The 19,053-nt window shown below is 35.1% G+C and overlaps 1 protein-coding gene across 7 annotated transcripts in view; it reads left to right on the top strand.

Annotated features, from left to right (window-relative positions):
- The window catches only part of ARAP2 (ArfGAP with RhoGAP domain, ankyrin repeat and PH domain 2), a 173,541-nt gene that overhangs the window by 106,029 nt on the left and 48,459 nt on the right, over positions 1-19,053 (top strand). For 5 of the 7 annotated variants that reach the window (XM_003128906.5, XM_021101087.2, XM_084971721.1 and 2 more), the window contains 6 exons: positions 2,189-2,401; positions 5,797-5,902; positions 9,907-10,054; positions 11,539-11,607; positions 14,251-14,325; positions 18,010-18,127. In XM_003128906.5, the coding sequence (XP_003128954.2) occupies positions 2,189-2,401; positions 5,797-5,902; positions 9,907-10,054; positions 11,539-11,607; positions 14,251-14,325; positions 18,010-18,127 (729 nt within the window). The remainder of the gene's footprint in view (positions 1-2,188; positions 2,402-5,796; positions 5,903-9,906; positions 10,055-11,538; positions 11,608-14,250; positions 14,326-18,009; positions 18,128-19,053) is intronic. The other 2 variants (XM_013978574.3, XM_021101091.2) reach the window with 1 other exon arrangement.

Raw genomic sequence — 19,053 nt, 5'->3', positions numbered from 1 at the left:
TTGATTGATCAGTTGGAGTCCTTAGGGTTTTCTTTATATAGTGTCATGTCTTAGGGATAGAGTAACAGTTGTACCTCTTCTCTTCCAGTTTGGATACCTTTTATTTCTTTTGTTTGTCTGATTGCTGTGGCTAGGGCTTCCAATTCTATGTTGAATAAAAGGGATGAGAGTGGGCATCCTTGTCTTGTTCCAGATTTTTAGTGGGAAGGCTTTCAGCTTTTCTCCATTGAGTATTATACTGGCTGTGAGTTTGTCATAAAGGGCTCTTATTATGTTAAGATATGTTCCCTCTATACCCACTTTGGTAAGATTTTTTCATCAGGAATAGATTTTGTATTTTTGTCAAATGCTTTTTCTGCATCTATTGAGATGATCATGTGGTTTTTGACTTTTCTTTTGTTAATGTCCTATAGGATGTTGATTGATTTGCATACATCAAACCATCCTTGTGAACTTGGGATAAGTCCCGCTTGGTCATGGCATGACATAGGATCTTTTTTATGTGCTGTTGGATTTGGTTGGCTAAAATTTTGTTGAAAATTTTTGCTTCTATATTCATCAAAGATATTGGCATATAATTTTCTTTTTTGGTAGTGTCTTTGGTTTTGGTTTTGGGGTGATGGTGGCATCATAGAATATCTTTGGGAGTGTTCCTTCTTCAAACTTCTAGAAAAGTTCAAGAAGGATAGGTATAAGTGCCTCTTTGTATGTTTGGTAGAATTTGCCTGTGAAGCCATCTGGTCCTAGACTTTTGTTTGTAGGGAGTGTTTTTATTACATCCTCAATTTCATTTCTAGTGATCAGTTGGTTTAAATGATTTATTTCTTCTTGATTCAGTTTTGGTAGGCTGTTTGTCTCTAGAAAGTTGTCCATTTCTTCTAGGTTGTCAATTTGTTGGCATATCATTGTTATAGTATTCTCTTACGGTTTTTTGTATTTCTGCTTTATCCATTGAGATTTCTCCTTTTTCATTTCTTTCTTTCTTTCTTCTTCTTTTTTTTTTTTTTTGAGTTTTTTCTCTTCTCGTCTTCGTAAGTCTGGACAGAGGCTTTGTCTCAGCTCTTCTACCCATCAGTTAGGTGGCCTCCCCATGTTCAGATTCCTTTCCCCATTCACAGTTACCTCTCAGGAGTGCTGGTTCTTTCCTGATTCTTTTTTTCCTGCCTCATCTCTCTCTCTCTCTTTTTGTTTTTCCTTTTGTTCTACCCAGTTACGTGGAGGGTGTCTTGCCCTTTTTGGAGGTTTAAGGTCTTTTGCCAGTGTTCAGTAGCTGTTCTGTGTGAATTGTTTACATGTAGAATTTTTTTTTTTTGGATGTTTGTGGGAGAAGGTTAGAGCCATGTCTTACTCTTACTCTTCTGCTATTTTGATTCCCTTTTAGCAGGGATACGTTTTGAGTGCCAGACATGGCAAGAGATTCTTATTACATAAAAACTGAAAATCTTCTAGAAAATAGGGTGTCATTGATATTCATGATGAAGATAGCCACAATGGAGTGGTAACGGGGCACAGATGTAAGATTGTCTGGTTCAAGGATTAACAGGGATGTGAGATGTTAGAAGGAATAAATATAGGAAACTGAGATTATTTTTGGAAGGAGAGAGATAAGAGACCTGAGAGGGGACAAGAGAGGATTTAATTTTTTTTTGGTATTATTATCATTACCAATCTTCTTCCTTCAACTAACCACTGCTACTCCTGCGGTTATATATGGGGAACTTGATGAATTCCTATCTTTGAGAAGGATATGAACCAACTCTTCATCTAGAAGAAGGTGCATGTGGGAAGAGACAGAATAAATATATGAATATGAGTGCAAGGAATTGAGGAAATTTATACCAGAGAACCTCACCTGGTCAGTGAAACTAGAGGCAAGTTTGTTTTCTGGGAGAATAAGTGAAGGTAGGACACTTGCAGTAAAAGAACATTTGGAAAAGATGCTATGAAGAGCTCAAGGAAGGGCTGGTGGGGGGCTTACTAAAAGCTGAGGATGGAATAGTTTGTTCATCAGGTTTACATTTTAAATACTTAAAATTTATGGGGGGGGTGGGGACTTTTTTCTCTCATGCATATTTATATCAGTTTTTAGATTTTGCCTCATGTATCATCCCCACAAAAAAAAAAAAAAAAAATTGGTTCAAAGTGGATTCTGAGACTTTTTTCATATGAATTTTTCTTTTTTAACAAGGTTTGGGGTGCAAATATATCTATCAAAAGAATGGTGATCCTCTGCACATAAGTGAACTCCTGGAGAGTTTCAAAAAGGATGCAAGAAGCTTTAAATTGAGGGCTGGAAAACATCAGCTTGAAGATGTGACGGGCGTGTTGAAGTGTTTTCTCTCTGACATTGATGATGCACTTCTTACCAAGGAGCTCTATCCATATTGGATCTCTGCCTTAGGTAATACATGTAATATAGAACAGAATAAAGGCTTGTCTTCTCATTTGATAATAGATTTTAAAAATCTTGATAATCTGAACATTTAATTGAAAGGAATTCTGGATGTAATGGCTCAGAACAGCAACTGGGCAAATATCAATAGTTGTTTATATCTGCTTCAAGAGAAATTTATAATGGTAATAGCTAATTTGTGTTTTATGGTAATACTTAGTTTTTGGTAAATTTCTAGATGCTTACTTTGTCTTAACTTTTGAAGTATTATAGTCAAATCCATGTAGGCTATTAATTTCTTACTAAGATTAAAATGAAAGATTTAATAAAAGATTGGTTTTACACAATTTTCCCATGTAGCTGTTTGACTTAACCTTTTTCATTTATTCTGCCTCTTTAGAGATACATATATATATATTTTTTTATTTATTCACTTTTTTCTAGATTCTGCCTTTGCTATACTATAAGAAAACTTAAGAAATGACCCTAGAAAAGCAGTTTTGTTAAATCAGTTAATGAGTCAAATTGATTTCAGTAAAACCTATATTTATATCGATTATTTCAGAATAACTCCTTTTATAGAAATAATACAATAAAGACTTTTAAATATAAATATTATCTTTAATCCCAGCTTTCTAATAGAGCTTTTTTTTCATTTTTCATATTATTTTATAGTCTTTGTCCCCACATCTTTTATTTACATATAATCTTTATTCTATTAGTAAACCAAAAATATTTCCCATATCTACAGTGCTTTCAAAATGATGATTTTGAAGAGTTCTCTTGTGGTGTAGTAGGTTAAAGATCCAACATTGTCACTGCAGGGGTTGGGTTGCTCCTATGGCATAGGTTTGATCCCTAGCCTGGGAACTTCCACATGTCATGGGAAAAAAAATGGTGACTTTTAATCTTCATTTTTTTTTTTTAGTTTTAAAATGTAACATTGAATTATAATATAAATTACTGCTATATTTCTTTCAAGTATTAAATCTATTTTGAGATTTTTTTTTTGGAAAATGACCTTTGAATTTGACTATATAATGCTCTTCTCTTGAGAAATAATTTTTTTCATTGAAAGTATTTGTTTAATATCAAACACAAATGTGATATTTGAAGGAATTAATTTTTAAATGTCACAAAACATACACAGTTTGAAAAATTATGCCAAGACTGACCCTTATCTATGTCATCAAGAAGAGAGTAGTATTACTGTTAAAAATTAAAGCTTTTCACAATTTAACTACCTAATCCAGAAGTCTTTGATTTGCTTCCTGCTATTTCTCAAATCAATAGGTTTAACTCTAATCACAAAAAAAAAAAGCTGATTGTGTAATTTTCTGGATTATAAAATATGGAATTAGATCATGCATATTTTAAAGCCCAATTACCTTGCCACTCTCATTTTTGTTTTTTTCAGAAGATTTTATTGTAATTTATAACCATGATGTTATTTATAGTATCTCTATTTTATAAAGACTTACAGTGTGTCTTTATTATAAAAATCAGTTATCAAAAATCTGTGACATATGCTTTTACTGAAGTTGTCAAATTTCATGACAAAGATGTCATTACTCTTGTCAATCTACCAGGTGAGGCAGTTGGGAAATATTAGCATGTGTCAGAGAGAAGTGTGTTCACCTTTCCTTTGGATGGGAACCCTTGAGAATTTACTAAGAGAAGGCTTTAAGTATTGGGTCAAATAGGATTAAAAATTCTTTGCTTTCAGATCCCAAGCAGCTCAAGCTGGCCTGTCAGGAAAGTGCCCTTTGTTGGGTCTGACAAGAATAAACCAGAACTCTCTCGGTGACCACATAAGAGAGCTCTCTTGGGTCCTGTGCACCCAAGGCAAAGAATGCCCAACAGTGGCATAACACCTGATTATATGATATATGACTTCTTCTTCTAAGAACACTATTAAAGTGTCTGAAATCTGCGCCTCGTTGAATAGCTTATTGTATTTGCTGTATGACCTGAAATCTATCTTCAGTTTTACTTTCCAGTTACTTAAGCTCTATTTTGAAGATATCATCCACTTTACTCTTAGAAGATTTGTGAAAACATGCTATACTAACATCATGTTGTTATACAAGTAGTAGTGTTAATTACATTTTATTGATTAAATACAATGACCTCTACAGTTAAAAACTGGATGACATGAGGGAAAATGTTTAGATTATACCAGGGATGATAGATAATGCTTAATTCACTTGTAGTATAGTCTTTGAATGTCATCTGGATTTTCTCCCTCTCTCACTCTTAGAGTCATCTACCAGCACAGTTAAGTCATCATGACCATGTTTATTTTTATAGATCTCACGTGCAGGCAAAATCAGTACAAAAGAGCTATCAGTTGAAGTTTTGAATAGGAGTGTACTTCAAAAATGTGTCACAGAGTTTCTTACCTCCCCAGGGATTGGAATGCCCTTTACAAGTGACTGTGTGCTTTCAAAGAATCATTAATGTGCTGCTGGCTTTCTGTGAATAGAATGCAGAGGGCTAAACAGAAAATGAAAAAGGCTTGTTTCCAAAGGTAGCTGGGAATTGAGAGGGAATATATAAATGCATTCCCCTTGAGTTACAAAGTCAGTACAAGTTATTCATTTGAAGAGAGGTCTTTTATTTCCCTTGTGAGTGAGTAAGTTAGACCAGACTACCACTGCACAGCTTCTAGAGTCTAGAACTTTGTAGGTTCCTAAATAGTTTCTCTAAGGATTTACCTTCTTGAGGGTAGAACAGTGGAGGAGATTAATTCCATCTCATCCTCCCTATGACTAAGTATGTTATGTCTGTGAGAAGGGCAGAGGGTCCTTCTTCCTCTCAGTGTACACCGGTTACTGGGGCCTGCATATGACTTCTTCCACTGTCCCCTAACCTTCTCCAAAGAGTTGAAGTCTCTGGGGCTGGGAAAAAGCCTTTTATCTCAATCTATGGGGGAAGGCACCGTTCATAGCTCTGAGATGGTTCAGAGTTTAGGGAAGAATTTTATGATTCCACAAGGAAAAAAGGTCACAAATGTCATTTTCAAATAAATGGTGAAAACCTTCCAAAACTACAGTTAAAATCCTTTTGGTTTGTCTCTTCAATTTTTACTCTCATTTGTTACTAATTGTATATATTCCTTTCAGTTGAAGTTCAGTAATCGGAAAAGTCAAAGATAAAATGGGTTTTTAAAGTGCTTTTTTTTTTGAATTACAAAGTATAAGAACTATAACATATAACCATAGAATATTTATGTAAATACTTTTCTAGATTTAGAGAAGTTTGAATGTTTTTCTTTTGAAACTTAATCGAATCAGTGAAATACAACTGTGAATATTGGTTTAAAATACTTACCTAAGGCATTTTGTAATATGTATTACTAGTTTAGGCCTAAAGTTTTATATGCGTGTGTATTTAAATTCTAGATACCCAAGATGACAAGGAAAGAATAAAAAAGTATGGAGCCTTTATACGTACTCTTCCTGGGGTCAACCGAGCAACATTGGCAGCTCTAATTGAACACCTTTACAGGTGGGTGGATTCATGAACTTTTCTAGACATTTCAAACATGGCACTCAACATGCCATTATTTCTTAAATTTAAACTGTTGTGGTCAACCTTTTACACATGCGTGTGAACCTTTCACCATATCTTAAGAATAGTTTCAAAATGGAATTCCAACTTCAGCATCTCTATAATTAAGACACATTTCAGATAAATAGTCCCAGAGAATTCTTAAATGAGTTAGAAATAATCTTGACTGCATCCTCAAATACATCTGGTGCATAAGCAAGAATTTTAAAATATATAAAGAGGGAAGTTGGAGCAGATAAGGAAGTATAAGGACCAGAATTCAATAGCAAGAATCTATGAACACCGTATTTTTCTTGGTGGACTCTTAATCCCTTATTTGTTTATTATGAGTTTGTATCTAACCTGACTCCAATATTTTGGAGTCAGGCAATTGCTTAGATGAGGGAATCTGAAAAGTCAAAAACATTTTCTATGTCAAGACATGTAAACCCCTGCATTTGAGAGGATAAGAGGTGGCTTGAGAAATGACATCTGAAGGGTGGAGATGTTTGGAATAACGTTTTAAGTCAACAAACTGAAGATTTGCTTATTTTTCTATGAGCAAGAATTATTACAAAAACTTAAATCAGTATAAATATTGCTTAAGAAATATATTGTTTGCAGCTTCCTGTGTGAATGCAGTCTTCCCTTGAATACATTTCTATGAATTCTACTAAAAGTACTTTATTTGGAGTTCAAATTTATAAATCCTCCACAATCTGTCTTTTCTCTTTATCTTCATTTCCAATCACCACTTCTCATACATGTAAACTCCATTCGTATAAATCTGATTTTCTTACTGCCATCATATGAATAAAAATCTATGTACTGTTTAGTCCTATCTCTATGCTTATGAGACATTGGGACGTATTTTTTTTTCTTCAGAAGTTTGTGTATGTCACCAGGCTGCTGCAGTTATCATGATAATATTTTAAATATTGAATTATACATAATTCTTAAACTTCACATTTGAACTTCAAATAATGAGTCCTTTCTCATCCTTTTCTTCAACTAATGTACATTTTAGCCACTACTATGTACAACATAATGCCCATTAAGATTCCATGTGAGGAGTTCCTGTCGTGGTGCAGTGGAAACGAATCCTACAAGGAACCATGAGGTTGCAGGTTCAATCCCTGGCCTTGTTCAGTGAGTTAAAGGAACTGGCATTACTGTAAACTGTGGTGTACGTTACAGACGCGGCTTGGATCTGGCATTGCTGTGGCTCTGGCACAGGGCAGCAGCAACAGCTCCAATTAGACCCCTAGCCTGAGAACCTCCATATGCCGCAGGTGTGGCTGTAAAAGGTCAAACCGATATACTTTATAATAATACGTGAATGACAAAATAGTCTTAAGTTGACAGTTTCCAAATAGCACCAAGGAGCCCTGGGACATCACAGTAGAAAGTCACAGGGATGCCGTAGAGCGTTTTTTATTTTTATTTTTTTTAGGAAAACACAAAACCTTCAAGACGAATTTTAAAATGGAAAATTTTAGCATAAGACGTGGAATTATAGGGAAAGGATTGAGTGATTCATTGTGTGTTGAGGTCCAGGTAATGATTCAGATTTAAAGGGATGCATGAACTGGGCACAGAAGAAAAATAAGTATGAGATGTGAGTGAAGATGTTTTCTAGGAAGTAGATGTGCTCAGAAATGAGATGGCTCAGAGCTGGCTGACAGGAGGTTGTGAAAGGCTCTGTTGGTCATGTAAAAATATTTGGATTTCATTCCTTTAAGTGATAAGAAATGACTGATCCAGTCTGTTTTAGAATAATAACCCACATCTTAGGATTAATTGGGAAGAGGTAAGAATAGAGGCAGAGAAACTATTTCAGAAACAATTTCCGTGGGCTTCTGATGAGAAGGGCTGTATGGGAAGAGAGTGATCTGGCTGACTATGGGACACTTGGGGATGCTAGTGATGGAGCAGGGAAATAAAGGAAGAAAAAGAAAATACATAGGGTACATGTTTATGGCAAAAATTAAAGCAGCTATAGAATCTGAAGAGAGGCGAAGGGTACTAGAGGAGAATGCTATTGCAGAAGGAAGTCTCAAGAGAGGTGGAAGTGTTTGATAGTGTTGTCAAAAGTCTGAGAGGTCAACTGGGATAAAGTCAGATTGATTTAGCATTTACCTCCATCCCTTCCCTAAATAACAGATCACTTCCTCCATGACTAACATTGACTTAATTCCATTCACCAGTATTTATAACACACTACCGTGTGATTAGCTCAAAGTTTCTGACTTTAAGATACTTAGATTCTAATAACAGAAGTAGACATCAAAGTTTCCAGATGTTTACAGTCTAGTGTGATGAAAAGTACAGAGGTTGTTTCGAGAGGGATGGCCACAATTATGACATCTTCCTCTATTAACTTGCAATGCCTTTTGCATCCGGAAATCATGTATGCCGATCGCACTTGCTCTGTCTCTGCTGCGCAACTTGGCATTTCATTGTGAGTTTCTTACACTATCATACACACACACACACACACACACACACATGGCTGTCACATTTGCTTATTTTTCTTGTACCTACTCGAGTCTTTGCTCTTTATAGCCAGGTGTAGTTACCTTAGTCTTGTTTTATACATTTGACAGGGTTGGTCTCCCTTTTTGAGCATGTACTTTAGAAATTTGCAAATGTAATTAGACAGGCAGTCAAGCAGCAGTTCTATCTATAGCTGGTAACAGAGAGCATTAACAGAAACTTCCATGGGCATCACTTAGAGTTCTACATTTTTATTGGTGTAAATTTCCTTTCATTGGGGCAATGGCTTTTTTTCTTTTTAATCACTTTGAACTGTTTGTGAGTACTTTAAATGCTCTTTATAAGACTCAAGTGTTGTAGCCTACTGACCGTGAGAATTGACTTTTGCTCATGTCTGTTCATTGTAAAAAGCCATTAGTGAAATCCAAGAAAAGCGTAATTGTATTTTTAAGTGGTTACTTTTTGAGAGGTAATAGCCTATTTTGAATAACCATCCTAACACCTGCTTCCAGGCACTTTCTCACTTGATACGTATTTTATGGGAAATGGAGCCTAGTCCCTGAACGTTGAATTTTCTTCTATATGCCTCCAACTTCACCATTCTTACCCTGTTTCCTGCTTAGCTACTGCCCTCTCCCCCTCTTTTATTTATGCATCAGCCTCACAAGTCATTTGACAGCATTCTGCAAGCACACTTTTATGCCTTAGTTGCAGGTTGCCCATTAGTGGATTGTCTGGATTTGGGGAGTGGTGGGGGGAGGGGGCGGATTTCTTCCTTTGAAGAAGGGAGGATCCAGTACAGCTTTGTAACTTATACTAAAATCTTCTTTAGCCATACTCTCTTCTTACATTCTTAACTAAACTGTAAGTTACCTGGAAGAAAGAACTGTGTATTTTTCTTTCAATCACCACTGCACCGCTTATATCAGAGACCTTACATATGTGTGTGTTAAAAAAAAAAAAAAAACAAAAACAAAAACTAGAGACTCTCATACTGGGGGAAGTAAGTCAGAAAGAGAAAGACAAATACCACATGATATCACTTATATCTGGAATCTAATATACGACACAAATGAACCTTTCCACAGAAAAGAAAATCATGGACTTGGAGAATAGAGTTGTGGTTGCCAAGGGGGAGGGGGAGGGAATGGGGTGCTTGGGGTTAATAGATGCAGACTATTGCCCTGGGAATAGATTAGCAATGAGATGAGATCATGCTGTGTAGCACTGAGAACTATGTCTAGTCACTTATGATGGAACATGATAATGTGAGAAAAAAGGATGGAAACATGTATGTGTAACTAGGTCACCATGCTGTACAGTAGAAAATTGACAGAACACTGTAAACCAGCTATAATGGAAAAAAATAAAAATCATTATATGTAAAAAAAGGGGATGAATGAATATGAAGGCTTACATTTTCAAATAGAAATGCGTTGTAACAAGCTCCGCTTTTTCTCTCACAGGGTTCAGAAATGTTCAGAAATCAATCACATGAACGCCCATAATTTGGCCTTGGTCTTTTCCTCCTGTTTGTTTCAAACTAAGGGACAAACTAGTGAAGAAGTGAATGTCATCGAGGATCTAATTAATAATTATGTTGAAATATTTGAGGTAAATATTTTAAATCCTTCCCTTGTTAAAATAGTTTTGATGTCACTGTTTGCAAACAAAAATATGTATTTTAGGATTTTTTATTCAGGTCTTTATGAATATTTAAAAAAATAAAGGCTATCCATATGATCATTATTTAGACATAACTAGCTTTTAAACTGCAACTATTCATTTAAATTTGGCAGCTTTTAAAGCTTTTTTACCATCTGGTGTCTGTTGGGCAGAATATTTCTATTTATAGTGTTTTTAATGTTTTTTTTCCTCAGTATCTGTATGCATTAAGTATATCTACTTAGAGGTGTGAAATTATGAATTTCACAAATTCAGTAATAAACACCAGGCCGATTGATTTTAAAGTTGAAAGCATTTTAGTTTCTTTTAATTGTGCATGAATTGGAAAAAAAAAGAAAATTGTGAAATACTATTCTGTGTTTTTTACTAGGTCATCTCTGTTCTTATTATTTGACTTTTCAATTTGCTATTTTATGAGATTTTTATTTTCACATTTCCTGAGAAAACTGTTAGAGTAGAGATTATATCTTAGTTAAAGAAATAAAAATGGAGGAAATAAGCCTAGGATTTGAATATGGGGGTATGGGGGGATTACAGTGGATTTAGGTCAAAGGTCCAGCTCCATTGCTTAACTATTTCTGCCATCTCAGTTTTGTTGTTTAACCTTTCAGGGCATTTTATTAAATAGTCTTGTATAAGACCTCTTATTTTCCAGGGCTGTGTATGTACCAGATGAAATCAAATAGGTTAATGTAATAGGTTACCTTTTATAGAGTTCTTACCTTCTTATAATAACTGATCAGAACATTCCTTAGCAAGGGAAAATAAACTATATTTTAATAAAATAACATAGTTTGTATCTTAATGTATAAGGAATGGGCACTAGAATTATTGGATTCTCTTTGTTCTTTGATTGCCTTTTTATTTCTTTTCTATATGTGTCCACTGTTTTTGATCAATAGCAACTTCTTTGCAATAGTTCTGATGCTGAGAAATGAAAGACTTAAAAAAGTATGGCTTTGCATGCTCTATTTTCTATTTTTGTACTGTTACATTAATAATAATGTTTATCTACATAGTTTTGTTAAGTCCACCTTTAACCAAATGGTGGAAATTTCGTAGGCACTTAAGGAATATTTCTGTTTGAGAAATGAGTCTTGACTCTCAACCAACATAAACTCTATCAAACCAGTCATCACTCCTTTGCTTATTAAGTCAACTCAGCAAAGGAGATTCCATTGATGGAATCTTCAGCCTGAAGTGGTGTCATCATAAGATGTTCTAAACTTTATGAGGCTCTATCCTGTTGGCTTTATTTCTGCCCTAGCTGTGTGAGCCCACGCTGATTAAAATGGTCATTCTCATTTGTTTTTAACATGTTGATCTTTAAATTCCTGAAAAAAGTTTATGTGAGGATGAGTACCGTCACTCCTTTTATTTTATTAGAATGTCCAAAATTATATTTTAAACAGGTTAAAGAAGACCAAGTCAAACAAATGGACATAGAAAATAGCTTTATTACCAAGTGGAAAGACACTCAAGTGAGTAGTAATAGTTAGACCTCCAATACATTTTTAAAGTTTTTTAAAAACAATAAAAAACAAAACAGTTCATTGTAAGTAAACATTTATTGTATTTATTTTGAAATTCCTATTGGAAGCAAAATGAAAGTAATGGGGAAAAAGAACCTAGATAAAGTAGCTGTGAAATTCTGCAGCAAAATGTATAAATACGAAATAGCCAAGTATGCTAATATGAGTTTTTCAAAACATTGATGCAAAAATCAGTTTTAGTCTTATCAACATGTCCTTTATAAAAATCAGTGTTCATTTTTAAAACCACTGTTAAAAATACTAGTGGATTTCAAAGGAAGCATTTAAAGTAAAAAAAAAAAGAAAAAATGCTAGAGTATATTGAAAATTCAGACTCCCAGCATCTTTCCATTATGCTTGTGAAATTATAAGTTACTTCTTATATGCTTTTGCTTTGCATGCTTTTGGATGATTGCAATGGTGGGAATGTTTCTCACATGCTCTTTGTAACCTACGTTAATTTATGTCTTAGGTTGACTTTTCTATGTCTTCTCTTGCTTTCCTCAGTCACCTTATATTGGATTTCTCTGTTCAGGTTGCACTTAGCTTTTCCAGGGTACCGTTCCTCATTTGATGAGTATTCCGTAGACTTTCTTAGAGTTGATCTCTAATCATCTTCTTCTGACTAGGGATTGTAGTGGATTCAGGGTACCAATGTAAATAATAGAACTGGATCAAATATTTCTCCTCAGAGACACACTCAGAGCATGAGGTGAATGCTTCCTTATTAGTCAAATCCTAAGGTTGCCTCATTCCTACAATACAAATTAGAGAAGCCCTAGGAGTTACCATTCCATGTGAGGAAGATGAGAAAAGACTTTCACCCTAGTGCCTAGACGCCCAAGTACTAATACTTTGTTTTTAAATCCCTAAGAAAGTACTCCCTCCATTTTGACCGAAAGTAATTAATGCACCCTCCAGAGAGCTAGGTGTAACACTAAAAAATGTGGCTTATTATCAGTTAATTTGCTTGGATTCTTGCTTTTGGGGGAGAGTTTCAGTTATGAAATAAAGGATTATTTGAGCCCAAGGGATAATCTTTGGCAACACGCTCTATGTTGATATTGGATAAAGTATGAATACCGTTCTGCAGTTTTATCATTTATATTCATACTACAATAAAGAAATGAGTCTTGAATGTTTTTTAATTAAGTAGAAGTAAGTGAAAATAAGAAAATAATTGTCTATAAAAGAGACTGATTTGGCAAGGAAAGCAGAAGAGTTTGGGGGAAAAAATCTGTTCTTTTGCTGGAGTTTATCTCTAATTCATTGAAAACTCTCCTCTGAAGTAGTTTTCTGACAGTCTCTATGTCTTATTTCTGTTTGAATTTCTTAGCTTTTCTTGTTTTGGGCTGCACTCTATGCGTTCTTTGTGTTTGGTTTTTTAATTTTTAAAATGTGTCCTTCCTGGAGAGTTGTTTATGCAAACACAGGGAAAAATAAAAATGTCAACTGTATCTTTTCTTCCCTAGAATTTTTGTGAGGTGCTGAAAGTGAGAAAGGAAAATTGGAAATAAGCTTTCCTAAGCCTTGAGAATAACTAAGAACACTTCTTCAAAGTACATTTTTAATGCCTTTAATGTTTTCCCCAGAAGTTTACTCATCAGGTTTTATTCTGAGGCAAATTTAACTTCGGGATGATTGTTCCTCCATATGATTTTTTTTAAAAAAATGAGTGATGGATGTTATTTCTAAGTGGTTATAGAGCAAGGGAATTTCTGAAAAAAGCAATTCAAAATATTTTTCATAGATTTCTTTGGTTCTTTTGTTAATCTTCTCCACATTATGCTGTCAAGCTACATAGCAATTATGCTTTTTATTTTCTGGCTTGTATATTTTATTCTTCACTTAATATGTCTTCTTGGGTATAGCAGTAACCCAGATAACCTAGCACTTGATGCTTAGCTAAAGATAATTAGCTCCTTAATCTATCATCACTTCACTTTTAATTTTCTTTGCTAACTATACTTTTTCTATTTGTAATTTTAATATAGCTCTGACCTAATTTATCTTCACATTTCAATTTGGACTTTTCATCTCTGTTTCTGTTTCACTCTAGCCAAATTCATTATTTCAGTAAGTTTTCGGTTTTTTTTTTTTTTTTTTTGCTTTTGTTATGGCCACACTTGTAGCATGTGGAAGTTCCCAGGCTAGAGGCTGAATTAGATCCCACAGCCACAGCAATGCGGGATCTAAGCCACATCTGTGACCTATACCACAGCTCATGGCAATGCTGGATCCTTAACCCCCTGAGCGAGTCCAGGAATCAAACCCACATCCTTATCGATACTAGTGGGGTTCTTTACTACTGAGCCATGACGATAACTCCCCAATAAGAATTTTAAGGGTATGTGAGGTCACTAAACTCTTGAGTAAGAAATAAAAAATCGCATTGTGATTGTGGTTGCTGATCATATCATTTGCATAGATTCCTAGTCCTTACATAATCACATCTGGAAAATGGGTATCATTATGCTGTTAGCAGGGGGATTGATCTCATTTCATTATTATAAAGTCTTTAGAAATATGTTTAGGACTGTGTATTCTTGCAACATACTTACATTTGCTGTTTTCACATCTGCCCTTTTCTAGGTTTCCCAGGCTGGAGATTTGTTAATTGAAGTATATGTAGAAAGGAAGGAACCTGACTGCAGTATTATAATCCGGGTGAGTCCTAAAGATGAATATAAAGAGTGATATTGGAAATCATAAGTGTTAGCATTAGTTTGCATATCTTGAATTTTCCATTATTTCTTCTATTTTACTTTACATGTCTAATTCAAACCATGACAGGTTTGACTCTTCATACTTACATCCTCTGGAAATTCTGTGTTTAGTCATTTGGAAAGGGACCATCCTATATTCTTTGGGTTGTAATTAGAATGTTCCATAGAATCTGCAAAACAACCTTAGCCCTAACCCTTGCTCCTCCCCTTCTTACCTTCTTAATATTAGGCAACTTAGCCTCAATCTTCTTACCTATAAAATGAGGGAAAATTATAGAATTTGTATCATAGCATTGATGTGAGGACTCAATAAGATCTTGCCTATAAGACACTTAGCAAATTGCTCAGTATATAAGTAGTAGCTTAATAAGCTACTGCTAGTAGTACTGTGATGATGATGATGGTGATGGTGTGTTGATGATGATGATGGTGATGGTGTGTTAATGATGATGGTGATGATGGTGATGGTGTGTTAATGATGATGGTGATGGTGTGTTGTTGATGATGATGGTGATGGTGTGTTAATGATGATGGTGATGATGGTGATGGTGTGTTAATGATGATGGTAATGATGGTGATGGTGTGTTGTTGATGATGATGATGATGATGGTGATGGTGTGTTAATGATGATGGTGATGGTGTGTTGTTGATGATGGTGATGATGGTGATGGTGTGTTGATGATGGTGATGATGGTAATGATGGTGATGGTGTGTTAATGATGATGGTGATGGTGTGTTGTTGTTGATGATGATGATGATGATGGTGATGGTGTGTTAATGATGATGGTGATGGTGTGTTGTTGATGATGGTGATGGTGTGTTGATGATGGTGATGATGGTAATGGTGTGTTAATGATGATGGTGATGGTGTGTTGATGATGATGGTTATGATGGTGATGGTGTGTTGATGATGAGGTGATGGTAATGGTGTGTTAATGATGATGGTGATGGTGTGTTGATGATGATGGTGATGATGGTGATGGTGTGTTGATGATGAGGTGATGGTGTGTTATTGATGATGATGGTGATGATGGTGATGGTGTGTTGTTGATGATGATGATGGTGTGTTGATGATGATGGTGATGGTGTGTTGATGATGATGGTGATGATGGTGATGGTGTGTTGTTGATGATGATGATGATGGTGATGATGGTGATGGTGTGTTGATGATGATGGTGATGGTGTGTTGATGATGATGGTGATGGTGTGTTGATGATGATGATGATGGTGATGATGGTGATGGTGTGTTGTTGATGATGATGATGTTGATGTTGATGATGATGATGTTGATGTTGATGATGATGATAATGATGTTGATTAATCCCCATCCTTGTATACTTGTATTTCGTTTCCAGTCTTTCAATGTACTTGAATATTAGATAATTCTTCCCTTTATTGAGAACATTAGTTAGACATTTGTTCTGAATTGAAAAGATCCTTCTCATGCTACCATATTCTGTACTTAGTCTGCCTTAGGGAGAATAACACTGATGGTTCAGATTCCTACTTAAGAAGATTACTTTCTCTGTATGCAAAAGACACATGCTGCCATCTAACAGCTTTAGCTTCTTATCTTTTTTAAAGCTCAAGATTGTTTAATCTGGACTTTCATTCTGGACTTTCACTATGTCAAATGTGTTATAATGATTATTCTGTATGTTTTTAATGATAATGTGTTATGACACTTTGGCTTAGTCGTGGAATTGAACTACTAGAGCTGTCTTGCCTCTCCTTGGCCACATCGCTTTGTTACACTGACCATGTGATGTTGATTGTAGGGAACATGAGAAACCAGTAGAGATTAATCAGTAGCTAGTCTACCACTAATGTGGGAAGAGGTATCCAAGGCACACGACTAAACTCCCCTTACACATAAACCCTTTTGTGGCTCATTTTAACTTGATCTTACTAATAAAGCCATACAAAAGTTATTACAATTGAGCAACATTCATATTTTAAATATTTTCACATAAAGGACTGTCCAGTTTCACCTACAACAACTCTGAATTCTCTTGAAAACGTGACCAAAAAATGCAGAAATAATGATTAACATTTGTTTAATATTTATGACCTTGCAAAACTCTTATTTTTATCTCAGATAATCATCATCTCAACCCAAGGAGATAGGTGAAGCAGGGGATGTTTCAAGTTTGTATGAATAGAAACTGAGAATTGGTACCATTAAAGCCTAGATGCAAACTTGATCATCATATTCCAAACCTGATGTTCACTATACCGATGTGCATATTCCTTAGAGTAATGATTTCCAAAGTGTGCTTGGTGGAGTCCTAGGTGTGGTAAAGAGGGGCCTTGGGGGTCATGTGGGATAAGAGGGTGCATTCTGGTCTTCTATTCCTAAGTCAACCTGAGGAGCTTCCTGCCAACTCTTTCTCTAGTTGGATTTATCATTAATTTATTATATTAAGAAAGGACCACACTTAAAAAATTGTAACGCCATTTCAGATGAACAGCATCACTGAAGTGACTCATCTACTAATGTTTCTGCTGCTTAAAGTTCTCTACTTTTCCCAGATGCTAACTTTTTTATAATTTTAATTTTTTAAATTTATTTTTGCTTTTACGGTTGTATTACATTGGGCTTTCCTAACTAGAAAATAATGGACTTTGTGGTATCATTAATATAATCCAAAGAAAGCACTAAATTTCATGAACTCCATAAGATGAACTATATGAGTTACCTGTAATGAAAAACATTTTGTGTTATTTATATGTATACAATATGCTTATGATCAAAAATGGACAGAAGACATGGAAGTGAGCACATTTTTTAAGGAATTTTTTAACAGGTGCCTACTTTTACTGAAAATGTGTACTAAGTTGCAGCTATCTATATTCTAATGCTCTATCATCTTTTCTTTGTTTAATGTTATTACTGAATTCTAATTGAAGAAAGCCAACTTCTTTTGGCCAGTGTGCCTTTAAGACTGGCGAAAAGAAAAACAGAAAGAAACAAATCAAAAATCCCCCAAGTCCCTGAAGAAGGTGGTGTGCTTGTGCAGTAGCCTGAGGCTTTGAGGCTCTTACAGAGCTGCCCCCTTGCCTTCCCAGCTGATACTGCAGACAGTAGCCTGTGCCCTGAAAGCCTGGCTCCAGCACTCTTCGGGATCTCACCTTCTGTCACTTGGCCTGGCAAGATAACCCACAGACCACTAAACCCCGGGGACTTTTTGGCATGGGAGACAGCAGGTGATCATGTATAATTTAGGGTTGAAGCTGAACGAAACAAGCCACTTTGAACTTCTGATTGTAGAACTATAGAGTAAAAAGTTTTATCCCAACAAGATCATTGGATCTGCTCTCTGTTAAAGGTCTTTCTGAGTATGAATAGGTATATCCTTCCCTTTTGAATTAATCTAATTGTTTACTAAATGAGAAGAAAATTATCTTCCTGATTATGTCCACTTTGTAATTTTTGTTACATTATGTGGAGAAGATCTGAATAAGCTGTTTTCTCCATGAGCTTTAAGAAGCTAGTTAAAGACACTAAGAGGAAACTTGGAGTATCATTAGGTGGTGGGTACAGGCATGAGGGGCTGTTCCCACCCTAGCAAAGGCTACATCTGTGTCTGATGTATATTTTGAAGAAATTTTGCTTCTCTTGCAGATATCTCCTGTGATGGAAGCAGAAGAATTAACTACTGATATATTAGCGATAAAAAATATAATTCCTATGAAAGATGATATCTGGGCCACATTTGAAGTCATAGAAAATGAAGAGCTTGGTAAGTAGTTTTCATGCTAGGGAGTCTTAAAAGTCCTTAGAGTTGGAAGAAATTTTTTGTATTTCGTATATATATTTTTTATTTTGCAAGTCATTCCTAATATTTTCTGTTTTTCTAAAGCTTAATACCTCATTACGAGTTCCTGTCTCTACCAGTGCATGTGTTGATATATGTGAGTGCCACTGCCCTCCTAGGACCTTCCTCATTGAAATAATTAGATTATTTTATTGCTTATAAACATAGACTGTAAAGCATTAGGCATGGATGTTGCTGCCTCGGAAATAAGGCCTTATTTATAAAAGAACAAGCAACTCTGTAACAGCATTCTCAATGTACCACCACCATTCACTCTTCCACCTTATTCCTGTATCCTAGTTATTTAGTAAGAACAAGAAGGCTGATTTAAAAGATTATTACTTTTTAAAATAATTGTTTTAAGCCTAGCAGAAACTTACTTTTTGGTTTTTGGGTTTTCTTTTTTCCTTTTTATCTATCTTTAGTGAAAGGGATCAGATATTTTGTCATCTTTTATCTCAGATGCAGAAGGATAAAGAGCTTTTAAAACACCTTGACTACCCAGTGGTAATAAGGCTAACATTCTAATGATACCATTTGGTTTTAAAGACCTCTAGGAAAAAAAAAAAAAAAAAAAAAGATGCATAACGTCTTTGTACCTTGGCCACCTGTATAGCTGATACCTGCTAAGGTCTTGGGACCCTTTCAAGTATAGCTATCAAATTGCCAAAAGTAAAATCTTGCCACCCACAAGCTCAAGATAAATTAAAATTGAACCTTGAAGTCATGTATTATTAGGAGTGTTGTAATCAGTGTTAGGATAAAAATGGGATTATCCATACTTTGTGTTGCATTAGTCCATTTTGATGTTTTTATTCCTTTTTTTATTGTGCACAGTTCTTTAAAAGTCG

Source organism: Sus scrofa, chromosome 8 (genome assembly GCF_054392235.1).
Source record: "Sus scrofa isolate SSC_HxYL_T2T_F1_AM1 chromosome 8, Sscrofa_HxYL_maternal_Yorkshire_Landrace_v2.0, whole genome shotgun sequence".
In the NCBI taxonomy this organism is placed as follows: domain Eukaryota; kingdom Metazoa; phylum Chordata; class Mammalia; order Artiodactyla; family Suidae; genus Sus; species Sus scrofa.
Note: the sequence above shows the minus strand (reverse complement) of the source record. Positions and strands in the feature narration are given on the sequence as shown.